At 44.8% G+C, this 24,404-nt stretch overlaps 1 protein-coding gene across 1 annotated transcript; it reads left to right on the forward strand.

Annotated features, from left to right (window-relative positions):
* Positions 1–559: 559 nt before the first annotated feature.
* On the forward strand, positions 560–9,739 carry LOC133908268 (paired amphipathic helix protein Sin3-like 4). The gene is made up of 23 exons (XM_062350269.1): positions 560–966; positions 1,287–1,526; positions 1,636–1,804; positions 1,898–1,996; positions 2,079–2,246; positions 2,445–2,754; positions 3,222–3,355; positions 3,486–3,561; positions 3,656–3,685; positions 3,772–4,031; positions 4,105–4,259; positions 5,194–5,321; positions 5,419–5,673; positions 5,753–6,409; positions 6,501–6,586; positions 6,775–7,434; positions 7,507–7,607; positions 7,683–7,821; positions 7,902–8,054; positions 8,246–8,409; positions 8,488–8,599; positions 8,678–8,850; positions 9,292–9,739. The coding sequence occupies exons 1-22, from the start codon at positions 896–898 to the stop codon at positions 8,828–8,830; spliced, it is 4,320 nt and encodes a 1,439-aa protein (XP_062206253.1). The 5' UTR covers positions 560–895; the 3' UTR covers positions 8,831–8,850; positions 9,292–9,739.
* The last annotated feature ends 14,665 nt before the right edge of the window (positions 9,740–24,404 follow it).

Consider the following 24,404-nt stretch of genomic DNA (forward strand, 5'->3'; position numbering starts at 1 on the left):
AAAATTAGCCAAAATAAAATAAAATAAAAGAAGCCATATCGCTATTTATTTTCTGTACAAAATCAAAATCAAAATACTTGAGCCGTAGAAATTGCGCCGCGTTTACACGCGCACATGCTGAGTCACTGACAGACGCACCCCGCAGCGTCCTCCGTCGTTAGGTTAAACTGGCCAGTTCGTCCCACTGACATGTGGCCCCGCGCGCTTATTGGCACCTCTAGTCGTGCTTATTCGCACCGACCAGAATTTCCAATGGGTGACAGTCACGCGAGCCGTGGCGGCGGGTGGTATTCGCACCCCTGGGCCGCTGCCTGCCGCTGTGCGTTCGTGTTAGCCCACAGCGCAAGCGAACCCTTCCCCCCGCCCCGGTGAGATCACCGCCTGCTAACCACGCCTCACCGTTGTTTGGTCCATCCTCTCCGTCCACGTGCCCCTTATCTCCGATCCGGCGGCGGAGACCGGAGCGACAACGGCCGCGGGCTGCGTCCTCGCCGCCACAGGTCTACTTAGCGGAGCCCTCACCTCCATTCTAAAGCGAGCCCTGCCCTGCCCGAGCCGTTCCCGTCGCTTCCTCGCCTCGCCTCGCCTCGTTCCCTTCCTGTCTTCCCCTTGGCGATTAGCTCTCGCTCGCGCCCGCGCCCGCGCGCCCGCTCGCTCCCTGCGCTCGCCGCCGCCTCGTGCTGTCCTAGCGCCGCGTCTCGAGGCGCCGCGAGGGGTTACTGGGTGCTCGCGGCGGGCAGATCCGGCGTCGGCGGCGGCGGACAGGCCGAGAGGCGGGATCGGCGGCGAAGGGTGGGAGGCTTCAGGGGAGGAATCGGCGCCGGTTTTGGTTCTCTAGAGGAGGGGGGGGGGGGGGGGGGGAGGAGGAGGAGGAGGGCGGCTGGTGCATGGGGGCATGAAGCGCGCCAGGGACGACGCGCTCATGGGGTCACAGCTCAAACGCCCCAACCTCGCCCGATCCGATCCGTGAGTCGCCGCCTCCCCGCTCCTCCTCGCTTTGGTTCCTCGGTGCTGTCGGGTTCGCTTTCGTGTTCCGGTCGCGCGTTTGCTCGTTTTTTTACGTTTGTTTTCGTTTTTGGGATTTCCTTTCTCCTTGATGGGGTAAGCGAGAGAGTGAGAATATTTGAATCTGCCAGTAGAATTGGGGATATATCTGATTTCTTACTGCCGAATTTGTGTTCGTTCGTCTCAATTTGAAGTCTAGCCTGTAAAATGCAAATTTTTGTGCGATTTTTTTTCTACGGTTTTATCCTGTGATCTAATGGTCTGGTCTTCTCCTGGCGCAGGGCGGCGCAGCCGCAGCACATGCCCCTGCCGGGCTCAGCGTCGGCGGCAGCGCCACCACCTGCGGCTGCCCAGCCGGCGCAGCAGCCGTCCGCCGGTGCCACGGCCAGCTACTCGGCCAGCCAGAAGCTGACTACCAACGATGCGCTCGTCTACCTCAAGGCGGTGAAGGATAAGTTCCAGGACAAGCGGGAGAAGTATGAGGAGTTCCTTGAGGTCATGCGTGACTTCAAGAGCGAGAGGTTGGTCCATGGTGCCGGCCCTTTGGCCAATCCGATCCGTACCGTTTCCCATGAAACATTGACGTTTCTATTCGGTATGATTGTGTTGCGGTGCAACTATTTGATGCAGGATTGATACAAATGGAGTGATTATTCGTGTGAAAACACTGTTCAACGGGTACCCTGATCTGATCCTTGGGTTCAATGCTTTCTTGCCCAAGGGCTATGCGATCAAACTACAGGAGGAGAAGAAGCCTGTCGATTTTGTGGAAGCTATCAATTTCGTGAACAAGATAAAGGTATAAACACATGTATACACATATAGGTTGATCTATCACGTGACAATGGTGTGATATGTAGCGATTTATTGCAATATTGCTTTCCTTCCACAGAGTCGGTTCCAGCACGATGAGCATGTCTACAAGGCATTCTTGGACATACTCAACATGTATCGCAAGGATAATAAGTCCATCCAAGACGTTTACCATGAGGTACCTTTTTCTCTTGCTGGTTTTGGTCTTGTATATCCGTGCTTCTGTTAGAGTTTGTGAGTTAGCATGTCTTTTTGGGCAGGTTGCGATGCTGTTCAGTGACCATAAAGATTTACTGGAAGAATTCCAGCACTTTTTGCCTGATACCTCAGTGGCTCCACAACCAGTGGCCTCAAGGGGTGGTTTGGTTAAGCGGGACGACAGGAGCTCTCTAATGCCTCCTGCCAGTAGGACTCCTCACAATGATAAGGTAGAAATGATGTGCAATTTTGCGGACTTTACTTGTTTCCAGTTTGAAGGATAGCTAGATAACTTGCAGAAAGTCGAATCATGCAGTAGGAAGAACTAAACCTGATTGTAGCTTAACATTGGCTTTACTTCTGTGTCTAGACATCAGCTCTTATTCTACAAAGCTAGCTGACATGCCACCTTTTCTCTCTTTCTTCAGAGGTATATGTTGCATGCTGACCGTGACTTTAGTGTCGATCGTCCTGATGTGGAGCATGATCGCCAGAAAAGACGTCTTGATAAGGAAAAAGAACGGAAGGTGGACAGGGATAGAAGAGATTATGAGAGAGAAGACAAGGATGTTGATAATGAGAGCAGAGAGCTGGATGTTGGACAGCGTAAGCGCAAACCTTTTCCAAGGAAGCTGGAGGAAACGACAGGTGCTGAGACACACCAAGGAGCCCCCACTGAGAATCATAGAATACATAGCGTATCCGCTTCATCATATGACGATAAGGATGCACTGAAGAGTAAGTCTTTTGGAATATCGAACTAATATGCATTATATTTCTGCACAGTATGGCATTCGATACAGTATGGAATCACCCTTCTTAACACCATCCGTAAAAGTTAAAATGCGATTTGGGTGCTGCAGGACCTTCAAATATGCATGCTTACAGATGTTAAGAAATGAAGCACAAACATATTGCTTACCATTTGGCAAATTTAGCCGTCAAGTTTCAGTGGTCTCTTTTGCATGTCTGAAAATTTTCGTTTACACTGTTATTTCCATTACTTACGGCCTAGTGCCATGTTGATAAACAATGCACAAACATGTATCTTTCATATCTGAAGAACTAGTTTGCTTTCCACTTTTTGATCACTACTATTTGGTTAAATTTAGCTGTCAAGTACCGTCAGTATCTTTTATATGTATGAAGAAATTTGTTTTCACCCTACTTGTCATGTAAACCCACACTTTTCCTTGCAATGTCAGGTGTATACACACAGGAATTCCATTTCTGCGAGAAAGTGAAGGAGAAGCTGGAACATGAAGCTTACCAGGAGTTTTTGAAATGTCTGCATATATACAGCCAAGAGATTATTACAAGAAGTGAATTGAAGAACTTGGTTGGTTTCTTATTTATGCTTAATATTTAAATCTTCATCTTTTGCTAACTGTGCTTAATAATTTGTCTGAGTACTTGTGCGAGTTTACATAATAATAGGTAAATCATGAATAAGTGACACTGTTTTGCAGGTGAATGATATACTTCAGCAATATCCAGATCTCATGGATGGGTTCAACGAATTCTTAGAGCATTGTGAAAATATAGGTAAGTTACACACTTTATAGATATGGATGTTGATCTCGTAAGACTTTACCAAAGTTTCATGTTTTTAACTCAAGTTTCTTTTCCCTTGCCGCAGATGGATTTCTGGCTGGAGTCTTCAATAAAAGTATGTGATGACTAGCTTGGCACTTTGTATCACACTTTCCTGATCCATTTAAAATATCATGTTAACATTAATTATCTGAAATGAAGGGCAAACTGCAAAGACTGTTAAAACTGAGGACAAAGAAAAAGATAGAGAGCGGGAGAGGGAGGATAAGGACAGAGATCGGGAAAAGGAAAGAGAGAGACCTGAGAAAGGATCAACATTCAATCCGAAGGAAGGTGCTTGCCACAAACCTTCTGTGTACCCACCTGGCAAAGAGAAGTATAACCTATCCAAACCAATATCAGAGCTTGATCTCTCAAACTGTCAACGATGCAGTCCAAGTTACCGGCTTCTACCGAAAATTGTAAGCTAATTCAGATCATGTAGTTCTTTGTGTACTGTGTTTCATTTAACACTTGGTTCCATCATGTTTTCAGTATCCCATGCCCCCTGCAAGCAACAGGACTGATCTTGGAGCCTCTGTTCTTAATGATCACTGGGTATCAGTGACATCGGGAAGTGAAGATTATTCGTTTAAGCACATGCGGAAGAATCAGTATGAAGAAAGCTTATTTAGATGCGAAGATGACAGGTGCTGTGTTATCTTTGTTACACATATGGCATTAAGCTTCATAGTAGCGGCCATACGATGTATGTTTGAACTTTGATGAGAACAGCCTTTGATCATTCACATTTGCTTAGAGATCCATCATCAATATGCAGTATCATGTTGTTGGCTAGTGTTTATATTTTGTACGTGAGTGCTGCATAAGTAGTTGTCCTACATATTTGGTTGTTGCATGGTTTGAGTCTTCATGATGACAACTGGGAACTTAGGTTCTTCCTTCAGGCTAGGTCATGATTGGGTAGGGGGTTAGTAATTCCCATTTTTCCCCCATTAGTTTGATCAAGCCATGTGGATGGCTGATATGCTTATATTTCATGAATTGCATGCTTTGTTGTTGGACTTCTAAATTGGATATTTTAGTGAGTGCCTTTTCTTGCCTTTTTTCTCCTTACCTTTTTTTAGAGAATCTTATTCCCTTCCTTCTGACCAGTTGTGTTCTAAATACTTGATGTGCCCATTAACAAGAAACCAGTGCTAGTAGAAATCTGAATTGAGTCTCAGAAGAACTTCTGTATTTCTTGGTGGTAATTGATTCTCAAAAAGTTTAAATTGTTAGCTTGCAACCAAAGTAGAAAACAGCTGTTCCTGCATTAATGTATTAATTGGCCACTTGAACTGAAGTTGTTGTGCCGCCGAAGTATATGTGTTGCTGATGCGAATGTAAGCTTGAATGCAAGAACAGGTTCCATGTTTACAATTCTCGACGTGCTGCGTATGATAGGCATGCATATATTTCCTTACATAAGTTTCGGCAATTAAGCCGTTTAACCAGCATCCAGTGAACTGTGTTTCGATGCATGACTAATTAATATCATTTGTTCGTTATTATCCTCTATAAGTACTGCTTACGATGATTCATCTCTTAATGCTGGTTGGAACTTGTTCTGAACATTTTCAGGTTTGAGCTGGATATGCTGTTGGAATCAGTTAATGCAGCAACTAAGCGTGTTGAAGAGTTGATAGAAAAGATGCAAGACAACTCAGTAAAACCTGATAGCCCTATTCGCATTGATGAACATTTAACTCGTAAGTATATGTTCAGGCATAGGTTAATAATATTTGGTAATGCTTGAACTGAATGGAGCTTGACTATCCTTGTGGGTTATTCACCATTGTCGAACAGCTTTGAATCTGAGGTGCATTGAACGATTATATGGTGATCATGGTCTGGATGTGATGGATGTTCTTCGCAAAAATGCTAGTGTTGCGTTGCCAGTTATCTTAACCAGGCTCAAACAAAAGCAAGAAGAGTGGTCAAGGTGCCGATCAGATTTCAATAAAGTTTGGGCTGAAATATATGCCAAGAATTATCACAAGTCACTTGACCATCGTAGTTTCTATTTCAAGCAGCAAGATACGAAGAACCTGAGCACAAAATGTATGTAGAACTTTTATTACATGCGGAAGTTCCACCCTTGCCTGGTTGCTAAATTATACTTTTTTTATTCCTTGTGTAGCGCTACTGACTGAGATTAAAGAAATTAATGAGAAGAAAAGGAAGGAGGATGATGTACTCCTTGCTATTGCTGCTGGAAATAGGCGGCCTATAGTTCCCAATATGTCATTTGAGTATATAGATTCCAAAATCCATGAAGATCTACATAAGATCATTAAGTACTCCTGTGGCGAAATCTGCAATTCTTCGGATCAACTAGACAAAGTGATGAGAATATGGACAACTTTTCTGGAGCCAATTTTGGGTGTTCAGCCTCGAATCCATGGTGCCGAGGATCTGGACCTAGTTAAGCCCAAGAGCCGAACAACAAAATCTGGTCTTGCAAGTGTTGCGGAAAGCAATACTGGAGCAGGGGTTGTTGCCAAGCAAGGCCATGGTGATGAAAGCGTTCTGCATGAACAAGGACCATCTTCTCGGTCTAGATTGGTGAATGGAATTGCAGCAGATACTCAAAATGGTTTCCATGATGCCGATCGAACTGCCCGTAGAAGTGAGGAACCATCAAATGCTGCACTAAATGGAAGAGTGCATGGTGCTGTCTCTGCCGCAGATGACATGCTGGCCCTAAGTACCCAAAACATGTCTACCGAGCGATCATCAGAGAACGCTGCTGTTGTTAGGGCTGAACAACATAAGGCGAATTCGGAACTCACACCAGGTTTTTTGTTCTGCTTCTTGGATGTTCTTTGTAGTTCATAAGTTGGTTAGGTTTTTTATTGCCAGTTTTTATGGTTTGTATTGCTTGCTAGGTGTGAATGCTTCTAGAAGTTCTCACGACGGAGTTGAGACGGCTGGTGAAGCCAGAGCTTGCAATGAAACATTGTCTTCTGCAGAGGTGCAAGACCTTTCATCAGAACATTTTACTTTCCATATATGCTAGCAATAGTGGGATATTTATGTGGTTGCTATATCTTATCATTCATGTGAGACGTGATGTACATTCAGTTTTTTTTCCTAAAAAAATGCATCCAGCAAACTCATCGAGAGCTCGAGCTCATATGTTTCTATTCTCTCTTTCGACAGGGTGGGGAGACAGGGAGGTCAGGATCATCTTTAAATGGTGGATGCACCAATGAGGGAAATAAAGTCCGCCTAAATAATGAAGGTTCTGCACCCCATAATACTTCAAAAGTTGAAAGAGAAGAGGGTGAATTATCGCCTAATGGAGATTTTGAAGAGGACAATTTTGTCCCTTTTGAAGATGGATCATCTAAAGCAAAGGAAGGTTCTACAAGCAGACCATTCCAGGGTAGGCCTGGGGAAGTGGTACCATCTTGCGCTGAGGCAGCTGGTGAGAATGACGCTGATGCTGATGATGAGGGTGAGGAAAGTGCTCAGAGATCTACTGAGGACAGTGAAAATGCCTCTGAGGCTGGTGAAGATGCATCGGGCAGTGAATCTGGTGATGGTGAGGAATGCTCTCGTGAAGACCATGATGAGGAAGAGGAGGATATGGATCACGATGATCAGGATGCAAAGGCCGAAAGTGAGGGTGAGGCAGAAGGAACAACTGAGACACATGATGTGGAAGGAGGAATATCACTACCGCTTTCAGAACGCTTTCTGTATGCAGTAAAACCACTTGCCAAGCATGTACCTACAGCTTTACATGATAGAGATGAGAAGTCCTCCCGTATATTTTATGGGAATGATTCGTTTTATGTCTTGTTCAGGCTACACCAGGTCAGCTTTCAAGCACCCTTGGTCTTATATCTCTGGATGCACTTTCTTTTGCTAAAGAAGCGTTGTCTGCAGATCTTATATGAGAGACTACTTTCAGCAAAGACAAACTCTTTTAATGCTGAAAAGAAATGGAGAACTTCCAAGGATACAAACCCTCCTGACCTATATGCGAAGTAATATTGTGTTTCTGCAGTTCTTACAATGCTCATATCCATATGATGAATCATTAATCCGTCTTTCCTATGAAGGTTTACGAGTGCGCTGTACAACTTGCTTGATGGTTCGTCTGACAATACCAAGTTTGAGGACGACTGCCGAGCTATTATTGGAACTCAATCATATGTTCTCTTTACTTTAGATAAACTGATTTACAAAGTCGTGAAACAGGTAGGTTGGTTCATCCCTTGTTCTATTATTTTTGTTCGGGTTGGATGGCAGATTCATTTTTTCAACTTCCCTGATACCAGCTTCAAGCTATAGCGACAGACGAAATGGACAATAAGCTTCTGCAACTATATTTATATGAAAAATCAAGGTCTCCTGGGAGGTTCTTTGATCTAGTTTATCATGAAAATGCCCGTGTCCTCCTCCATGATGAGAGCATATATCGATTTGAATGTGTAAGTATCATTTTGATGTGCAAATTCTTATAATTCGTGGTTCATTCTTGTGTTTTCCTCCTGTACGTGTGCCAAAAGAATCACCCTTTCTTGTGTACTACAAAACTGGTTCACTTCTACTGCAATGTTGACAATTTATAGTGCTCTCTTTTTGTGGAATGATATTGATTTGTTTGTGTTGTCAATGGCAGTGCTCAAATCCGACAAGGTTGTCTATTCAGCTGATGGAATATGGTCATGAAAAGCCAGAAGTGACCGCAGTATCAATTGATCCAAATTTTTCTTCGTACCTTTTTAGTGAGTATTTGTCTAGTATGTCAGACAAGAAATTATCTGAAGGCGTCTTCCTTGTAAGGTATTATTTTCCCTAGTCACATTGGGGCTCCTGATCCCATTTCCCCTGTTTTTGTCTGATCTCATGCTGTTCTCCCAGGAACAAGCGGAAACATTCAAATAATGACGAGCCTTCAGATTCTTTGAAGGCTATGGATGGTATCAAAGTTGTAAACGGTCTTGAATGCAAGATATCATGCAAGACCTCTAAGGTGTTTGTCTGACCAGACATTCCATTACATACAATTTTAGTCAAGAATGATGTATATCTTGTGATGCCATGTATGCAGGTATCATATGTCCTTGACACCGAAGATTTCTTGTTTCGGTTACAGAAGAGGAGGAAACTTTTACATGGTGGGAATGTGCCTGACAGGTTGCAGGTTTCGAAAATATATGCTGCAAAAGTGCAGCGCTTCAATAGATTCCTATCCAAACCTTAGGGTCATTTGGCATAATCCTGGTAATTCCAATTGCTTCCAACCTGTGCATTAGTTGATCTTAGTGTGACATTGTTGATGTTGAATAGGCGACTTGTGATGCTTTCTGGCCGAAGTTACCCAAATCATTATATTGCATCATGATGTTTTCAAGGGCGCTCTGATGATTTGGCCTAAGCATTGAGTCACTGTCTTGTTCCATTATATTGCACATGATGACATGATGTTTTCAAGGGTGCTCTGATGATTTGGCCCAAGCATCGAGTCACTATCTTGTTCCATTATATTGCACAGGATGATGTCATTCGTGTGCACATTACCCTTTGCACCCATGTGCCTAATCTTTTCGTCTATGATATTGGTAGCCCTTATGTGCATATCATCTTCCAGAGTTTCAGCAATTGTTGTTTCAGGCATAATAGCTTCTTTTTGTGAAACAGTCAGTGTCGTTTTCTCCTTTGCAGCCATTGTATCTAAACCTGTTGAGTTGCTGGGGTCACCAGCGGCTTTGCCTCAACAATGAGAATCAGCGGGAGGGTGATGATGGCGGTTCCATCGACAATTTGCCACAGCATGCCCTTTTGGAATAACAGCTTGGAAGATATACATGGGTAAATACTCCAAAGCGAAGCAAGCATGTAGGCCACCGCAGTCAGCTCTGTCGTGTCCAAAGATGTGTATATATATGTATTGGCACCATGTTGTTTGTTCCGGTGACAGTTTACTTGTTTTCGATGGTAGGAGGATTCTGTCAAGTATTAGCTAATCAATCATCATTTGTTGCTGCTGGTATAGGTCCTCTCTTCTTTTTCGGCCGTCCATTCAATTCAAGATGTGGACACAATTAAAACCAGTGTCAACAGTTATGTAGTCTTCCTTTGGGTAATCAGAAAGACACCGTAATTTCGTATTCTTGTTGCCGGTGGTGCTCACCTATGTTTTCTGGTTGCTGGAGATTTTCCTCTCCCCATGTATGCTACTGACTTTACGCTTGTTACCATCCTGGGTTAAGTTCTACCGTCCAATGCAGAATGGTTGGCAACTGGCAAGCAAGGGCAGTGATTGTTGTTGATGTCATGGATTGGGACTTGAATTCTGGGTGATGGATTGGGTGGCGGTGGTTTTGGAGCTTCACCTTTTTAGTAAGGGGCCATGATTAATCAGTCCAACGAGGACCATGATGTAATTCAGCGGCACACTTATCGTAGCCAGTGCTCAAAGTACTTTGGTTATAAATACATATTATTTTAGATAAGGTTGGGTCAAATTTTTAATTTTTTACTAACAATAGCTTTTAAAATATTTTGTTTGAAAATCTTAAAAATCATGTGTAAATTTCTAAAAAAAATACTTTCATAATATCACAAATTCAATAGATATATAAATATATTTTTAATAAAAATAGTGGTTAAAGTTATATATTGTAGACTATATTTTATTAAAATGATATGTATTTGTGACTGGAGAGAGTAATATTTAGGTAGTCGTTGTTAAGTTTTTGAAAACTATTTTACAGTGTCTGTTACGTTTATCTAAATTGGGAGGTGCCGACCCGGGGGCGCTGTTCAGTATCTGTGTGGATGAGTGTGGGCCTCTTTGATGAAAATAAATCTAAATTGGGAGGTTGGCACGTTACATGAGGCCGTTTATGCGGATTGCCGGACGTTAACAATTACAGGTCCCGTTTTACAGTGGACCAAATCAACAACTAACAGGAAAAGCAGCCCAATGCAGTCCGGTCTGTTAGTTATTACAGCATGATTCTGAGCACATGCGCATCACGGGTAAGAGGATGACTGGAGGGAGAGACACAATATCTATTAGGTGTCTAAATGTATTATAATTTATTATTATGTTATCTCGCAGGTACGACTTAAAAATAGTATAGTTGTGACTTACAAGATATATCAGTTACTACAAAAATATATAGTTGTAACTGGGTAACTTATCTAGTCGTAATTATGCACTTTTTTGTTATGTGATCGTAACTAATTCACCTCTCCGTATACCCCAGTTACGATTAAAAAACAGTATAGTTGTTATCGTAATTGTCTTTTTTATCATGTGATCGTAACTCAACTATCTGTACTGTCGTAACTGACTATTTTCTTAGTCGTAACTGTGATCGCAACTGGATCACCTCTGCGCACACCCCAGTTACAATCAAAAAGTAGTATAGTTGTTATAGTAACTGACGTTTTCATCATGTGATTGTAACTCAACTATCTGTTATAGCGAAAATGATCCTATTAGTTCATAATTGTGATTTTGGTGATTAATGATAACATAGTCGTTGAGACTAACATGCTTGTCAAGAATACATGTTAGTAAATATCATGGATGCAATATATGAAGAAGCCACCGAAGTCGGGACAAAATTTGGTTGAATTAGAAAAAGTCTCAGGAGAAATGACTTCACCGGATGGTCCGGTGTTCATATGGTTGAACACACCGGAGTATTATGTCCAGAGGCATTTGACATCACCGGATGATCCGGTGCTCAGAGAAGGATACACACCGGAGCATTTCCATCAGAGAAGGTTGCAGCTGCTAAAGATCCAAGATCAACACGCCGGAAGGTCCGATGATGAATAGAAGTACACTGGGCAATGAACAGTGCAAAGACAAAGAAGAAGAATACCCCACCGGATAGTTCGTGATTGATTTGAACATACCGGAGGAATGCACCAGAGCATTATTGACAAAGGGGTCAAAGAATGCAGTGACCTCACCGGAAGGTCCGGTGCTCTGAAGATTTGTATACCGAAGCATATTTTTCAAAGAGGGCTCCATTGACTCGGCTGGTTGAAGATAATGCACCGGATGGTCCGGTGATGAAGTGATGTGAACCGGAGAATACACCGAAGCAATTTACACAGAGAAGATGTTGGCTCGGATGGCTAAGGTATACTCAACGGAAAGTTTGGTGATGAAGTTGGAGTATACACCGGAGTATCCGGTGTTCACAGAGGCTTAAGTGGGGTTCCAACAGCTAGTTTATGAGAGTATACTCACCAGATGATCCGGTGTTAGTATTACTGTTCTCACGACTAGTGCACGAGTTTGAGTTTGCTGAAGTCCAAAGAAGTTTATATACATCTGAGAAGACATCCAAGCCACAAAAGTGCTTAAAGTGATCATCCAAGGCGATTAAGTACAAGATTAGTGAGTGATTAGTGCTTATAGGTCTAGAGAGTGAGTTGCCAGGTGATTGCTGTCTAGAGAGTGGATCAAGGAGTGATCCAATAGTGTACCTCTTGGTACACCGGCACCTTGGAGTCTTGGTGACTCGCCAGCAAGCATGTTGACCCTTCGACTTGGTGTCGAGTGGCAGCAAGGCAATTGTGCGGGAACGCGGAGACTCTTAACTTTGTGTTTCAAGCTCTAAAGTGATCACGGCGGCGAGGAACCGGAAGAGATGCTAGTGGTAAGACCTTTCCTTGGTGGCTAGGTGGCTTATCCGGGTGGAGGTCTTGTCTTTGTGACTTGGTGGCTCAAAGGCAATGATCGGGTGCCGATCAGGAGCATATCCTTTGTTTAGCTCCAATATGGACTAAGGGTGGCATTCATGCCATCGATACTACAGGAAAAATCCTTGTGCTAAGTTTGCTCTCTTTATCTTATTTACGTTTCTGTATTTACTTACTTGCAATTTACCTTCTTAGATAGGTTGCGAGCGCTTTGATCGGTAGAGTAGACACACTAGATAAATCTAGAGCACATTTAGATAGAAATTAATATAGATTTATCTTGTGTTGTTTTTGGAGCCGAAATAGTTTTAGGTGTCCTAATTCACCCCCCCTCTTAGTATGTCACCGATCCTCACATCTGTGCTGTCGTAACTGGGGGTGGCGCAGCAGTAAAGTATAATGCTTCTCGTAATTATACACTTTTTATCATGTGATCGTAATTGACCTATATGCAAAGATGTCCATATGGGCCATGCCTACTGGGCCGGCCTGAGGCACGGCACTGTAGGCACGGCTCCGCCCGAGCCGAGATGGGCCGGGCCGGCACGGCACGAGGCCACGGGCTGTGCCTGGGCCGAGCGCGCGGCACGGCGGGCCGGCATGGCACGGCACGGCTCGGGCACGAGCGGCCCAGGAGGCACGGCACGGCACGGCCCGGGCACGGCCGGCTCGGCACGGCACGGCCCACCGCGCCGGCTCGGCACGTGGCGGCCCACGGCACGACGGGCCGGCGGGGGCACGCGGAACGGCCCGTTTAACCCGTTAACCCGATATTTTTGAATTTTATAGCCGTTTTGTGACCGTTTGAGCTCCAAAAAATTCGAAAAAAATTGCAAAAATCACCATTTTTCACCTATAAATAGAGGAGCACATTGCCCTTCCATTCCACATCAGCAACATCATTTTCTCTCTTGTTTCCTCCTCTCATTCTTGTCTCAAAGTTCCTGAGAATTAGCGATAATTTGGTAAAATTAGTTTGAATTGTTGCAAAAAAATTCGAGCAATTCCAAAACCATCATCCTGCTGACTTGATATCTTGAAGTTGAAGAAATCTTGGTGATTTTTTTGCATCATTGTTGAGTCTTATTTTATTATTAGTTTTATTACTTGATTATTTCTAACTCTGAATATTTGCAATTTTTGTAGTGTCATTCGACATTGATCATGGATGCCAGTGATCATGATACATCCATAGATCATGATTTTTTTCTCCAAGGACTCACAGGGGACTACGGCCCCTTTGATACCAGTGCTGCAGGTGATGATGGACCCGATGGTGAACCTCCGATTGGTTCACATGTAGGTGATGCAACAGCAGTCCCATCGTCAGGCTCTACAAGTGCGCACACATTAGCAAGCATCGGGTCTAAAAGATCAAGAGCCAGTACTTCCGAAGTTTGGCAAGACTTTGAAAGGTTCTACAAAGAGGAATATGGGGTAAGTGTCAGGTATGCTAGGTGTTATATTTGTAAACATGAATTATCTGCAAAGCCCTCGGGTGGAACGGGGCACTTGAAGAGGCACGCCACAAGTTGCAAGCGAAAGAGTGGAGCAGCCATGAAGCAGACGGTGTTGCAGTACAACCCCGACGGCTCTATTCGTCATTGGGAGTACGACTCTGCCAATGCTCGAAAAGAGCTATGTCGCTTCATTGCAAGAGCGGATCTACCACTCAATATCGGTGAGCTGCTGCATTTGAAGATTACATTAAGCAAGCTCATAATCCTAGGTTCACGCATGTTTCTAGACAGACAACTAGTAGGGATATGGTAAAATACTACAATACGTGTCGTAACAAGCTTAAAGAAATGTTGCAAACATGTACATTTTCAGTTGCTTTGACCTCGGACATATGAGCAGGTAGGGCTAGAGAGGATTATCTTAGTGTGGTCGCTCATTTTGTTAATAATGATTGGGAATTAGAAAAGAGAATAATAGGTTTTCGTTTGATTGACAACGCGCATACCGGTGAAAATATTGCTGAAAAAATATCTCAAGTAGTTGCAGACTTTGGTCTCACGAATAAAATATTTTCTATCACTTTAGATAATACCGGTGCAAATTCTAGAGCAATGGATATTCTTACTCCGTTGTTTAGTACCTATGCTGAATCTTTCTTGTTACATCAACATTGTGCTTGTCATATTATCAATCTTATAGTAAAATCCGGTTTGAAGAGGTTGTCGCGATACTTAGACGATTTTCGTACTGCAATATCTTTTGTGAACTCCTCTGACCAACGAATTGCAGCATATAAACAGTATTGTGTTGCAATGGGTGTGCATCCACCTAAGTTTGCTCTGGACATGCCGGTGAGATGGAACTCTACTTTCTTGATGCTTAAAAATATTATACCATATAAAAGCACATTTGGTGTGTTTATTCATACACATTACCATCAGTATGGGGGTCAAACTTTACTCACGGAAGCGCATTGGTATGTTGCTGAAAGGATACTGGAGTTTCTTGAATTTTTTTATGATTCAACTATGAGTTTATCAGGAGTTTATTATCCAACATCTTGTTTAGTAGTGCATAATATTGTTGAAATTGCTACTCATTTAAACAACTATGAAAATAACAATCTTCTAAGAGATTGTGTAGTTCCTATGAAATCTAAATTCTTAAAGTATTAGAAAGAAATTTCTTTGTTGTACGCCTTTGCCTTTATTTTAGATCCTAGAGCTAAAATTGCAGCTTTCTGTAGAGTTCTCGCAATTCTAGGTGATGCTCTTGGCCACGATTATTCTAATTATTATACTAATGTTCGTTCTAAGTTATTCGAAGTTTATAGTAAATATGAAACAAAGTATGGCGGAGTTCGCCTGCAACGACGTCCACTAGCACCCACAACAAGTAAGAAGACGACAACGTGTGGGAAAATATTTGGTGCAGGTTCTTCATCAAGAAGTTCAGACTCTTCGTCACGATCGTCTACGGGCACCGGAATTCCAACATCCAGAGGGGAGCTAACTACCTTCATCGATAGTGACGTTATCAGCCACGAACAAGAAAACTTCAACATACTGCAATGGTAGCATGAGCACAAGACGAATTATCCAGTGCTTTTCACTGTTAGCGTGAGATTTGTTAACGGTTCTTGTATCTACAGTTTCTTCTGAGGCTGCCTTCAGTCTTACAGGAAGGATAATCGAAGAGAGAAGAACAAATCTGTCAAGTGAGATGGTTGAAATACTCACCATAGTAAAGGATTGGGAACAAGCTGAAGCACGAATGCAACACACTGCAGAAAATACTGAGCTTGAAGAATCATTCCAAAATTTGTATCTAGATGCTGATGAGAACGTGTAATTTCAAATTTTCTGAGCTAGGTTGTACTCTTTTTTCCTTTGCTAGAAAGGTTTTTAATGAGTCAACCTATCAATAAAGCTCATTTTTAGAATTAATCATGTGCCCCTATTATTTTTAAGTTTTTTTTATTCATGTTTTTTGTTTATTTTTTTTAAAATAACCCCCACGGCCCCACCCCCACCCACCTCTACTCTCATCGTGGCCTATAAATATCATCTACTCAATCTCAAACTCCATGTGATCTCATCGGCCATCCATCTCTCTTTTCCTAGTTGCTAGCCAAGTAGCCAGTAGCCACTTCACATCAAGAAACCAATTCCATATTTCAATTCATGGATCAAGACGCCGAGAACTCGCGTGCATGGTCATGGGTGTGGCAACATTTTGAAAAGGTCTTCAGAGAAATTAACGGGGAACATGTAAGATTTGCTAAGTGTAATATATACAGCAAAGAAATAGGTGCCAGATCTCCAAATGGAACGAGACACTTAAGGAAGCATATTAAATATTGTAAGCAAAATTCTGAGGTTTCTAATGAAACCATGTAATTTTCGGAGCATAATCATAGGTTGTACTCTTTTTTCCTTCTAATAGAAAGGTTTTTAACGAGGCAACCAATCAATAAAGCTCTTATGTATTTATTTTCTATATTTTTATTATTTTTTTGATTTTTTAGCTATTATTTTTAATTTTTTCCTATTTTTCGGAGTGCTAACGGGCCGAACGTGCCTCCACTGTGCCGGCCGGGCCCGTCGTGCCTTCCCGTGCCGACCTGGCCCGTCGTGCCTCCACCGTGCCGACTGGGCCCGTCGTGCCGAACGGACCCGTCGTGCCGGCCGGGCCCATCGTGCCGACCGTGCCGTGGGCCGGCCTGGCACGGTATGGTGACAGTTGGGCCGTGCCGTGGGCCGACGACTCGGCACGCGGGCCGACGCGGCACGGCCCGTAACAGTAAATGGGCCAATCGGGTCGTGCCGAGTTGGGCCCGTGCCGGGCCAGCCCGATTGGCCCATTTGGTCATCTTTACCTATATGTGACGTCGTAACTGACTAGTTTGTTAGTCGTAACTGGGTTGTGTGAAGGTGATTGTAGCAACTGAGGGTGGCGCAACGTAGTTCACTGTTGCGTCTAAGTATAGAATAGACTCGCCATATATATATAGGAAAACTAGTCTGTACTTTAGGGAGTATAGACTAGCTATTATTATATACCATATAAATGAATTGGATATACTCCTTTATCACTATGAGCATACTTATGTATTTATTCTAAGATACTCCGATGTAAAATACATGAAAAAATTGAAAAGAAGTCCATCAATTTTAATAAATTTTGATAATACCTTTATATTTGTACATAAAATATAATATACTAAAAAATATATACAAACCACTTAAAAAATATACATGCTACTAAGATAATCTTATATATCCACATACTTCATATACATATCATTTATCATATGAGATACTCTATATATTATGAGATACATATATGAAAATACATACTTTCGGAATACCAAACATGCTTTTTAGGCTAGTATATGGCGCCGGCGTCGGAGGCGGAGGGCGGCCCGGCCATCGGCTCCTGATAGTGTAGTTTTCTAGTTTTTTAGGCTAGTCTACGGCTTTCTCGGTGGTGTCGGCATGGACTCCATCGAGCTTTTGGATTCCCCACTTCATCTCCGGCGGATTCGGCAGAGACGTTGAGTTCCGTGGGGCTGAGGTGAGGTGGATGCTCTACTGTGCCTCTGCGATTTGTCTGCGGGACGCTTTTGTGCTTCCCTGCCTCTTCTTCGGCTGCGGCGGCGTCTGTGTCGGCGTTTGCCCCTACGAGTTGCAGTGGAGGCGGCCTATCCTCCGAGGCAGTTCTGGTGATGTTCTCTCTGGAGATGTCCTCGTGAGGTTGTGTCTTGCGATTGGGATGGAACTTTCTGTTACCCCCTTGATCGCTTTTGGTTTCCGAGCCGGCCCTTTGGTCGTCGGCGCCGGCGTCCTCTTCTGCGTGGTCTGCTTGGGTGCTTCCTGGGCGTGCTACTGCAGACTCCTCTCTGGGCTGCTGTTGTTTGTTGATGATAGCGGCGCCAGTTCCTCTTCCCTCCTGCGCCTGGCAAGTCGGCGGCCGATGTCCGTTCAGTGGTCCAGATGCGTTGTGGTGTGTCCATGGCGTTGGTTCTTGCGGCTTTTACCAATGTTTGGAGCCCCTTGCCAGTGCAGCTGTGGAGCCGGTTCCGGTTCCGGTGTTCGAGTTTGGCGGCGGCAACCGGAGCAGTCGTCGTCGATGAAGGAGAAGACCCAAATGGACTTCGATGTTATTTTCCTTTTCTTTGGGTTCTTCGGTGTAACTTGGGGATGTATTATGGTTTCTGTCTAATATATTTTCATCCCTTCGCAAAAAAAAAAAAAGAATGGTAGAAGCCTAGACCATTGCCATTTTCATTTTCCTCTGTCACCACCACCATCGACATGTGGGAGACAATAGATGGTTCAAGCTCGTTGATTTCAGTCCATAGATTCGCGAAAAGACGATGAAAACGAAGGCACGCATGACATGGACCAATGGACGCCTCAGAGGAGGTCAAACAAGAGGTTGGCCGCGTCGAACGCTGGCGTAGTGGCGGCGCGACCCTCGAGCAGGCTCACCTGCGCCACGTCGAGGCGGTCGCGAGCGTCGGGGAGGAACTGGCTGGCAGCCCGAGTCCACTGCGCTGTTGTGCCCTGCATTCGTCGTGTTGGCGCAGACGGTCACAGCGGCAGAGGCGGTGCGGCACAGGACGGCTGCCTCCTCGAGCGCCTGGCGTGCGCGGACAAGGGCGTCCACCAACGCAGCCATGTGCCTGCGCCACGCGATCGCTAGCCGCGCCGGAAGCAGCCCCTGCTTGAGGCCCAAGCCCGCGGGACACGGTGTAGAGGGCCTCGCGCGCCATGGCCTCCATCTCCGCAACCGGCCGGGACGCCAGAGAGACGACGGAGTGGACGGAGGCGAGTCGCCCTGCCGCGGCCGCGGGCTGGCTGTCGACGCTGACCAAGATGTGTGCGCCGGCGACAGTATGGATTGCGTGGACGATGTTCTCGGTGGGCGCCGTGCCGAGGAGTGACAGCGCGCGCAGCGTTCCCAGCGCGGTGGCCGCTTGGCGCTTCAGGCACGCGTCCCCGTCCACACTCTGGGCCCCTCGTGACCCCCCGTCCGCCATTCCCTCTCTTACTTACTAACCGCACGAATATACTTGTTGAAATTCGACTCGAATATAAGCGTGTCCCCAGTGAGTGGAGGAGGAAGTTGTGGGTTTAGGATCAAGAGTGGGCAAGCGGATGACAAAAGAAGAAATAGTCGCAGAATTCTGGGAGAAGATCGGACTACCGGCGGAGCACTTCCGTCAGTGGTGGGACGTATCTACCGAAGACGCTGCCGAGGCCGGGCATGCCGTCCGACAGTGTAGTCGTGAAGGGGAAGCGCAGGGCAAGAGACCTGGAGTAACCCGCCGCATACTAAGACTGGGGTCCCAATACATGGGAGCGGGCAGGAGCGGCAACCTCGTTCTTCACCCCCAATGGCGGCGCGGCGGATCGGGCGAGGGAAGAGTCGTGGCTCCCTGCTGCGTCCATGGCGAGTGCCGCTTCCTAAGTCTCAGCCGCCACCTGTAGTGGCTCTACCCGACTTCTTCACAGGAGAGGATATAGTATCAAAACATGGAAAGGTTGGTCAGCAAAAATCTCTATCAATGGCACAATCACAGGAATCCCATGTACATTTGGATGGGAATACTGCTTGCCATCCGATAATGGTGGAAACAAGGAAACCTTGATTGGGCTTAATCTGGCTGATATACTAGCGCTACTATAGAAAAAAGGTCATTACTTGATTCAAAACTAACATCACTACTGATTTTTATACCTACAGTGATTCAGTGACAATGATAATTATTAATTATCACTGTCGACTAATAAATCTATAGTGACAATACATTAATATCTATAAAAATACTCTACCGTGAACTCTTCGGCATGGGGATTTATCTCAAGTTTGATCTCAAACTTAGACAGAAGCTCCATACTGAAATATTCGTGGTAGGGTATTTTATATTTCAAGCTACATACACAATGACAAATAGAAAAGAATGTTGCGAAGCTGCTATACCAAGAGCTCTTCGACGTTCCAAGTCAAAGAGCTCCTGATACAACAGCTCTGCACCATCCATTTTACATCTTGCGCTATCCGAGTGACAATATTAAGTCTAAATGAATGACAGAAATATAATCATCTTGAAGCGAATGTGTTTTTTTACCATTCATTTAGATCTGCTTATTATCATAATTTTTAACACTCAAACCTGTCACTCGTTTAGTTTGGGAGATGGGAGATGGGGAGAGGTGGTTCACGAAATGGGGAAACGAGCTTAGGAGATGGGGAGACGGGGCTACAGGATCAAGAGACGGTGAGATCGGCAATAGGCTCAGTAGATGACGATGTTGGCGATGGACTCAGAGACGACGAGAGCTGCAGGAAACAAGGGCGGTCGCGAGTTGGCTCGGGAGAGGCCGGGCCAAATGGGTAGAGGCGGCCCAGTGGCAACTATGACTATCGCACCACTTCGATCGCCACTACCCCTTGAGAGTGGTTTCTGGAGATTAGGAGTGCGACGAGCTCGGTAGACGGTGGTCGCGAGGTGGCTAGGGCTCGGGATATAGTGACTAGCTCGGAGGACACGTGAAAGCTGGGCACACGTGGGTAGACGCGGCTATAGTGATGACGATGATCATCACACCATTTCGACCACTACGACCCCTTAGGAGCGGCTTTTGGAGAGTGAGAGTGAAGTGAGATGGGACGTGGATTTATAGAAGCATTAGCACTGCTGGTTTGGAATACAAACTGACAGAGATAATAATTAACACCACCGGTTCGTATTCGCTCAATTATTGCTCCGTCGGTGAGCATATGAATCGGTAGTGATAATTCTTATCACTGCCGATTTGGATTACAAGCTGACATAGATAAGGATTATCACTGCCAATTTATAGCTAGGATCAGCAGTGATATTAACTACCACTGTCAGTTCTTAAAGACTTACAGTTAGATTTGCCGGTTCAGATAATGAACCGCCAGTAAAAGAGAGGCAATGATGACTAGCGAATGCCATATCTGGGTACCATGAAGGGAGTCTTGTTCAAACGTGTCTCCTACACGGTTGTGCCCTTCCCATCAGCTCCTAACATTCGCGTAGGTTGTGATGGCAGGACGAAGCTTCAACAACATTGGTGCAAATCAAGAGGACCATGGCTCTGCCAGCGGCCATGTCAGCGGCTCATCCAGTGGGCCTAGCATGGGCATTGCAGGAAGACTCAACAGCACAGTGACACGCAACCAGCACATCCTGGTGCTTACTACCTTACTGGTCAGCCCGACGCATCGTCTGACTAGCATGGGGCATGGCGGTGGTAGGCACCTGGCCACATCGACAGCACTGGCCGTGGGAAAATTAGCCTGGCCGACCTTGGCTGCCTTCCCACCCTCCTCACAACTGCCACCCTAAGGGAAGGGTGGCAGTCTAAAGCCTAAGAAGGTGTACTGCTTCTGATGCAAGACAAATAGTGCGATGACAAATAGTGTTGTACTGCGTGATCTGGGACAAGCACAATGACCATCTATCAACAAAATGTTTGGTACTTAAGCTCCAAAAGCCTAATGCAACGCTATTCAGTTTTGGTGGAGACAAGCTTGGATTTTTCCATGTAGCCAACAATGGGCACAAAGGAGTGATACCTCATGAGACACCTACAACCTTGGTTAAGGTTACATGTGGTCACTTGACTGTTGAAATTAATTATTCAGAACGAACTGTGATGAACGATCCATCAGACTGGAATTGGGAGGTTGTTCTACAAGGGTTGTATAGCTTTCTTGTGATTTTTCCTAATATGGATGAGCTTAACAAGATGGTAGGTGTCGAGTTTCACCTCAAGGTACACGGACCACTATCTCTATTAGAGAGTGAAAGCCATCCGATGAGTCAATCTCTCACTATCAGCTTGACCGAGTCTGGGTCCATATCTCAGGAATCCCTCCCACCTATTGCCATTACCTAGCCATCCGGGCAATAGGTATTGTACTCGGTGTTCCGTAGGAGATTGACATGTAATGTCTGCGGTATTGTGGCATTTGATATCAGGTGGATCTAATTGATGCCAAATTACTTCCCGTTAAAATAGACAAATTTTGGGTGTGTTAGAGCAACTCTAATCGAACCATGTTTGCTATTCTATTTTTTAGCGAGCATGCATAAAAATGGCCTCCAACCGGTTTGCTATTGAGGTTGCTATTTTTGAGACCTCCTCATCCCCGCAGCTTCGGTCACCACATCTGACAAAGGATGCATCCTCGCTATCGAGAAATCGCTGCCATGGAATCCTCCTTCGCGCCACCATCCGGTAGTTTCATTTCTATCTCATCCTCTTTCTTATTCCCGATTTGTGGTAGTCGATTTGAGGTAGGCTTGCTGGATCCGCCCAGATTTGTCAAATCTGAGGGGAAGAGTCGTACTAGAGGGGGAGTTCGTTGGCTGCTGCGCTCGCACCGCACTTGGCCCCGTGCTCGCCCGCCATCGGCCCTGCGCTCGCGCCGCAGTCCTCCCCACGCTTGGCTACCCGTGGCGCTAGACTGCCCGTACTCGCCCGACCACTAGCTTTCTCCGTCCGGCTCAGTCCGTACGCACGCACACGAACCTGATGGCTAGAAGTTATAAAAGTAGGATTTTTTTTTGAAGAATTTTAATTAAATTTAGCTCAAGATTTTTGGATCAAAACAATTAAAATTGGTTGCTAGTAAGCTTATAATTTTTGGACACTCTTATACTCCAAAAAAAGATCTTTGGATTTTAATTAAATATTAGCTCAGGTTTTTTTTATCAAAACAATTAAAATAGTTTGCTCATAAAAATGTTTATAATTTTTGGACACTCTTATACTAAAAAAAAATGAAAGTTGAATGAAAAACATAAATTTACCTACACAACACATAGCTAGCTAGCTTTATGTTCCAATCGGCGTGATTTTACGGACTGGTCCGAATGTTCATGTAGAGGATGGTGAGTCGAACAGATTAGCTATTTTTGCCAAGTGAGCGAGTCGAACAAACTAGAATTATGTATATCTAGAATTAAACATTATTGTCTGTGTTGTGAAATGTCAGTCACCTAGGATGAAGCTTATTTCTGCTTTGTTCTCTGGTTTAAAACAATGAGCATGTACTTAGCTTTAAACAAATCATGATGTTCTCTGATTTTGTACTTAGAATTTGTGCTTGTGCTGTTGCTTGTACATCTGGTGAGTGTTACTTTGGTTAATAATGCAGGTAGCTTGTTGAATGGATGGATAACTATAATGCAATTATTGAGTGGCCAAGATGAAACAATTATTTGTTAGTTACAAAATATTAATAAAATAGAGGTGGGTGGATTATACAGAGGAAAATTTAGGAAATCGGTTGGAGCACACTAGAAATTAAGAAATAAAAATCTGGATAGGAAATTCTCTATTTTGGGAATAGAGAACTAGAAATAGAGAATATGTTAGAGTTACTCTTAGTTATGAAATCATCTTTTCCATAGAGGACCCAAGGCTCGTTGATGATGATGAGGATGATTTACTCAAAGATGGTGATGAGGGATGTGGCGACCAAGAAAAAAATGGCAAAAAACAATTCATCATCTTCTAACAGCAAAAATCAAGCTTTTGATTCATTGCAGTGGACATGGCCACATTGGAGCAATCGCAACTTTCATGGGATGCACGTGGCTTAATTGTGGTGTGTACGATGGCATTTTGTGTAGGCCTTCGGCCAGCCAGCCCCCTCTCTTTTCCCTCTCTGGACCAAGGATCAAACTGGCCTGCTATCTCCCTCGGCCTAGCCCATGGCACAGGCCACTGTGCGGATCGCCTCTCCCTCTCTTTTCCCTTCCTGGCCCAGGATAAGCTGGCACGGGGCTTCTCCCTCCTTGCCCCCTTCGTGTGGCCCAGCCCAAGCCGCTGCTTCTATCTTCTTCCCTGAGCTACCCCGGCGGCCGTGACCTCTCCCGTGATCTATCCCGTGATTAAATAACTGGGCTAAAGAGGAGAGAAAATATGGATACATATCATCATAGGAGAGAGGGTCTTTCGTAGGATAGAGTCCTATAAAATTTGCTTCCTTACTCTTCTCACTCACCCGCCACCCATATTGGGCCCCCTCTTCTCTCATCTCTATCCCTTGTGAAATCGTCCCCAATCCCTCTCTATCCATAACGGAATCCCTTTCCAATTTGGATTCGTCTTTATCCATAACGGAATCCCTATCTAATTTGGATTTAGGTTCCAAATAGGATAAGAGCTCCTGACCGGTTTTATCTCTCTGAAAATCCCGCTCAAATCCGAGCTTTATCTCTTGGCCTCGGGCTCAATCTCGGGTCTATATAAGGAGGGGGGTGCGCCTGACCGGGGGAGATGGATCCAAGACATCATAGCCCATAGCCAGAGCCTTGTTGCATCTTGTGGTGGCTCAAGTCCGCCATCGGCCAAGGTCGTCGTCCTCCGCCGCCATCTCTCCCATCCACTGTTGTGTTTCGATCTACTATCGCCAATGGGAAGCACCACCACCGACGATAGCCACTATGGTTGGTTCTTGTTGTGACCCCCTCCTTTTTCTCTGCTAAAGGTTGTTCACTGCCGGTGATGCCGCTGGCCTCCGGGCTCGCTGGGGATGCCATGCGTGCTGGAGTTTTCTTGATGCGGAGCCTCAGTTGCCCCCCTCCTTCTCTACTA

This window comes from Phragmites australis, chromosome 1 (genome assembly GCF_958298935.1).
Source record: "Phragmites australis chromosome 1, lpPhrAust1.1, whole genome shotgun sequence".
Lineage (NCBI taxonomy): Eukaryota > Viridiplantae > Streptophyta > Magnoliopsida > Poales > Poaceae > Phragmites > Phragmites australis.

Bases quoted from the DNA above. Each gene is read 5' to 3' on its own strand.
- LOC133908268 (XM_062350269.1), top strand. From the start codon at position 896: ATGAAGCGCGCCAGGGACGACGCGCTCATGGGGTCACAGCTCAAACGC. The intron at 7,608-7,682 runs GTAATATTGTGT...TTTCCTATGAAG, and splicing joins CCTCCTGACCTATATGCGAA to GTTTACGAGTGCGCTGTACA. The intron at 8,410-8,487 runs GTATTATTTTCC...CTGTTCTCCCAG, and splicing joins GAAGGCGTCTTCCTTGTAAG to GAACAAGCGGAAACATTCAA.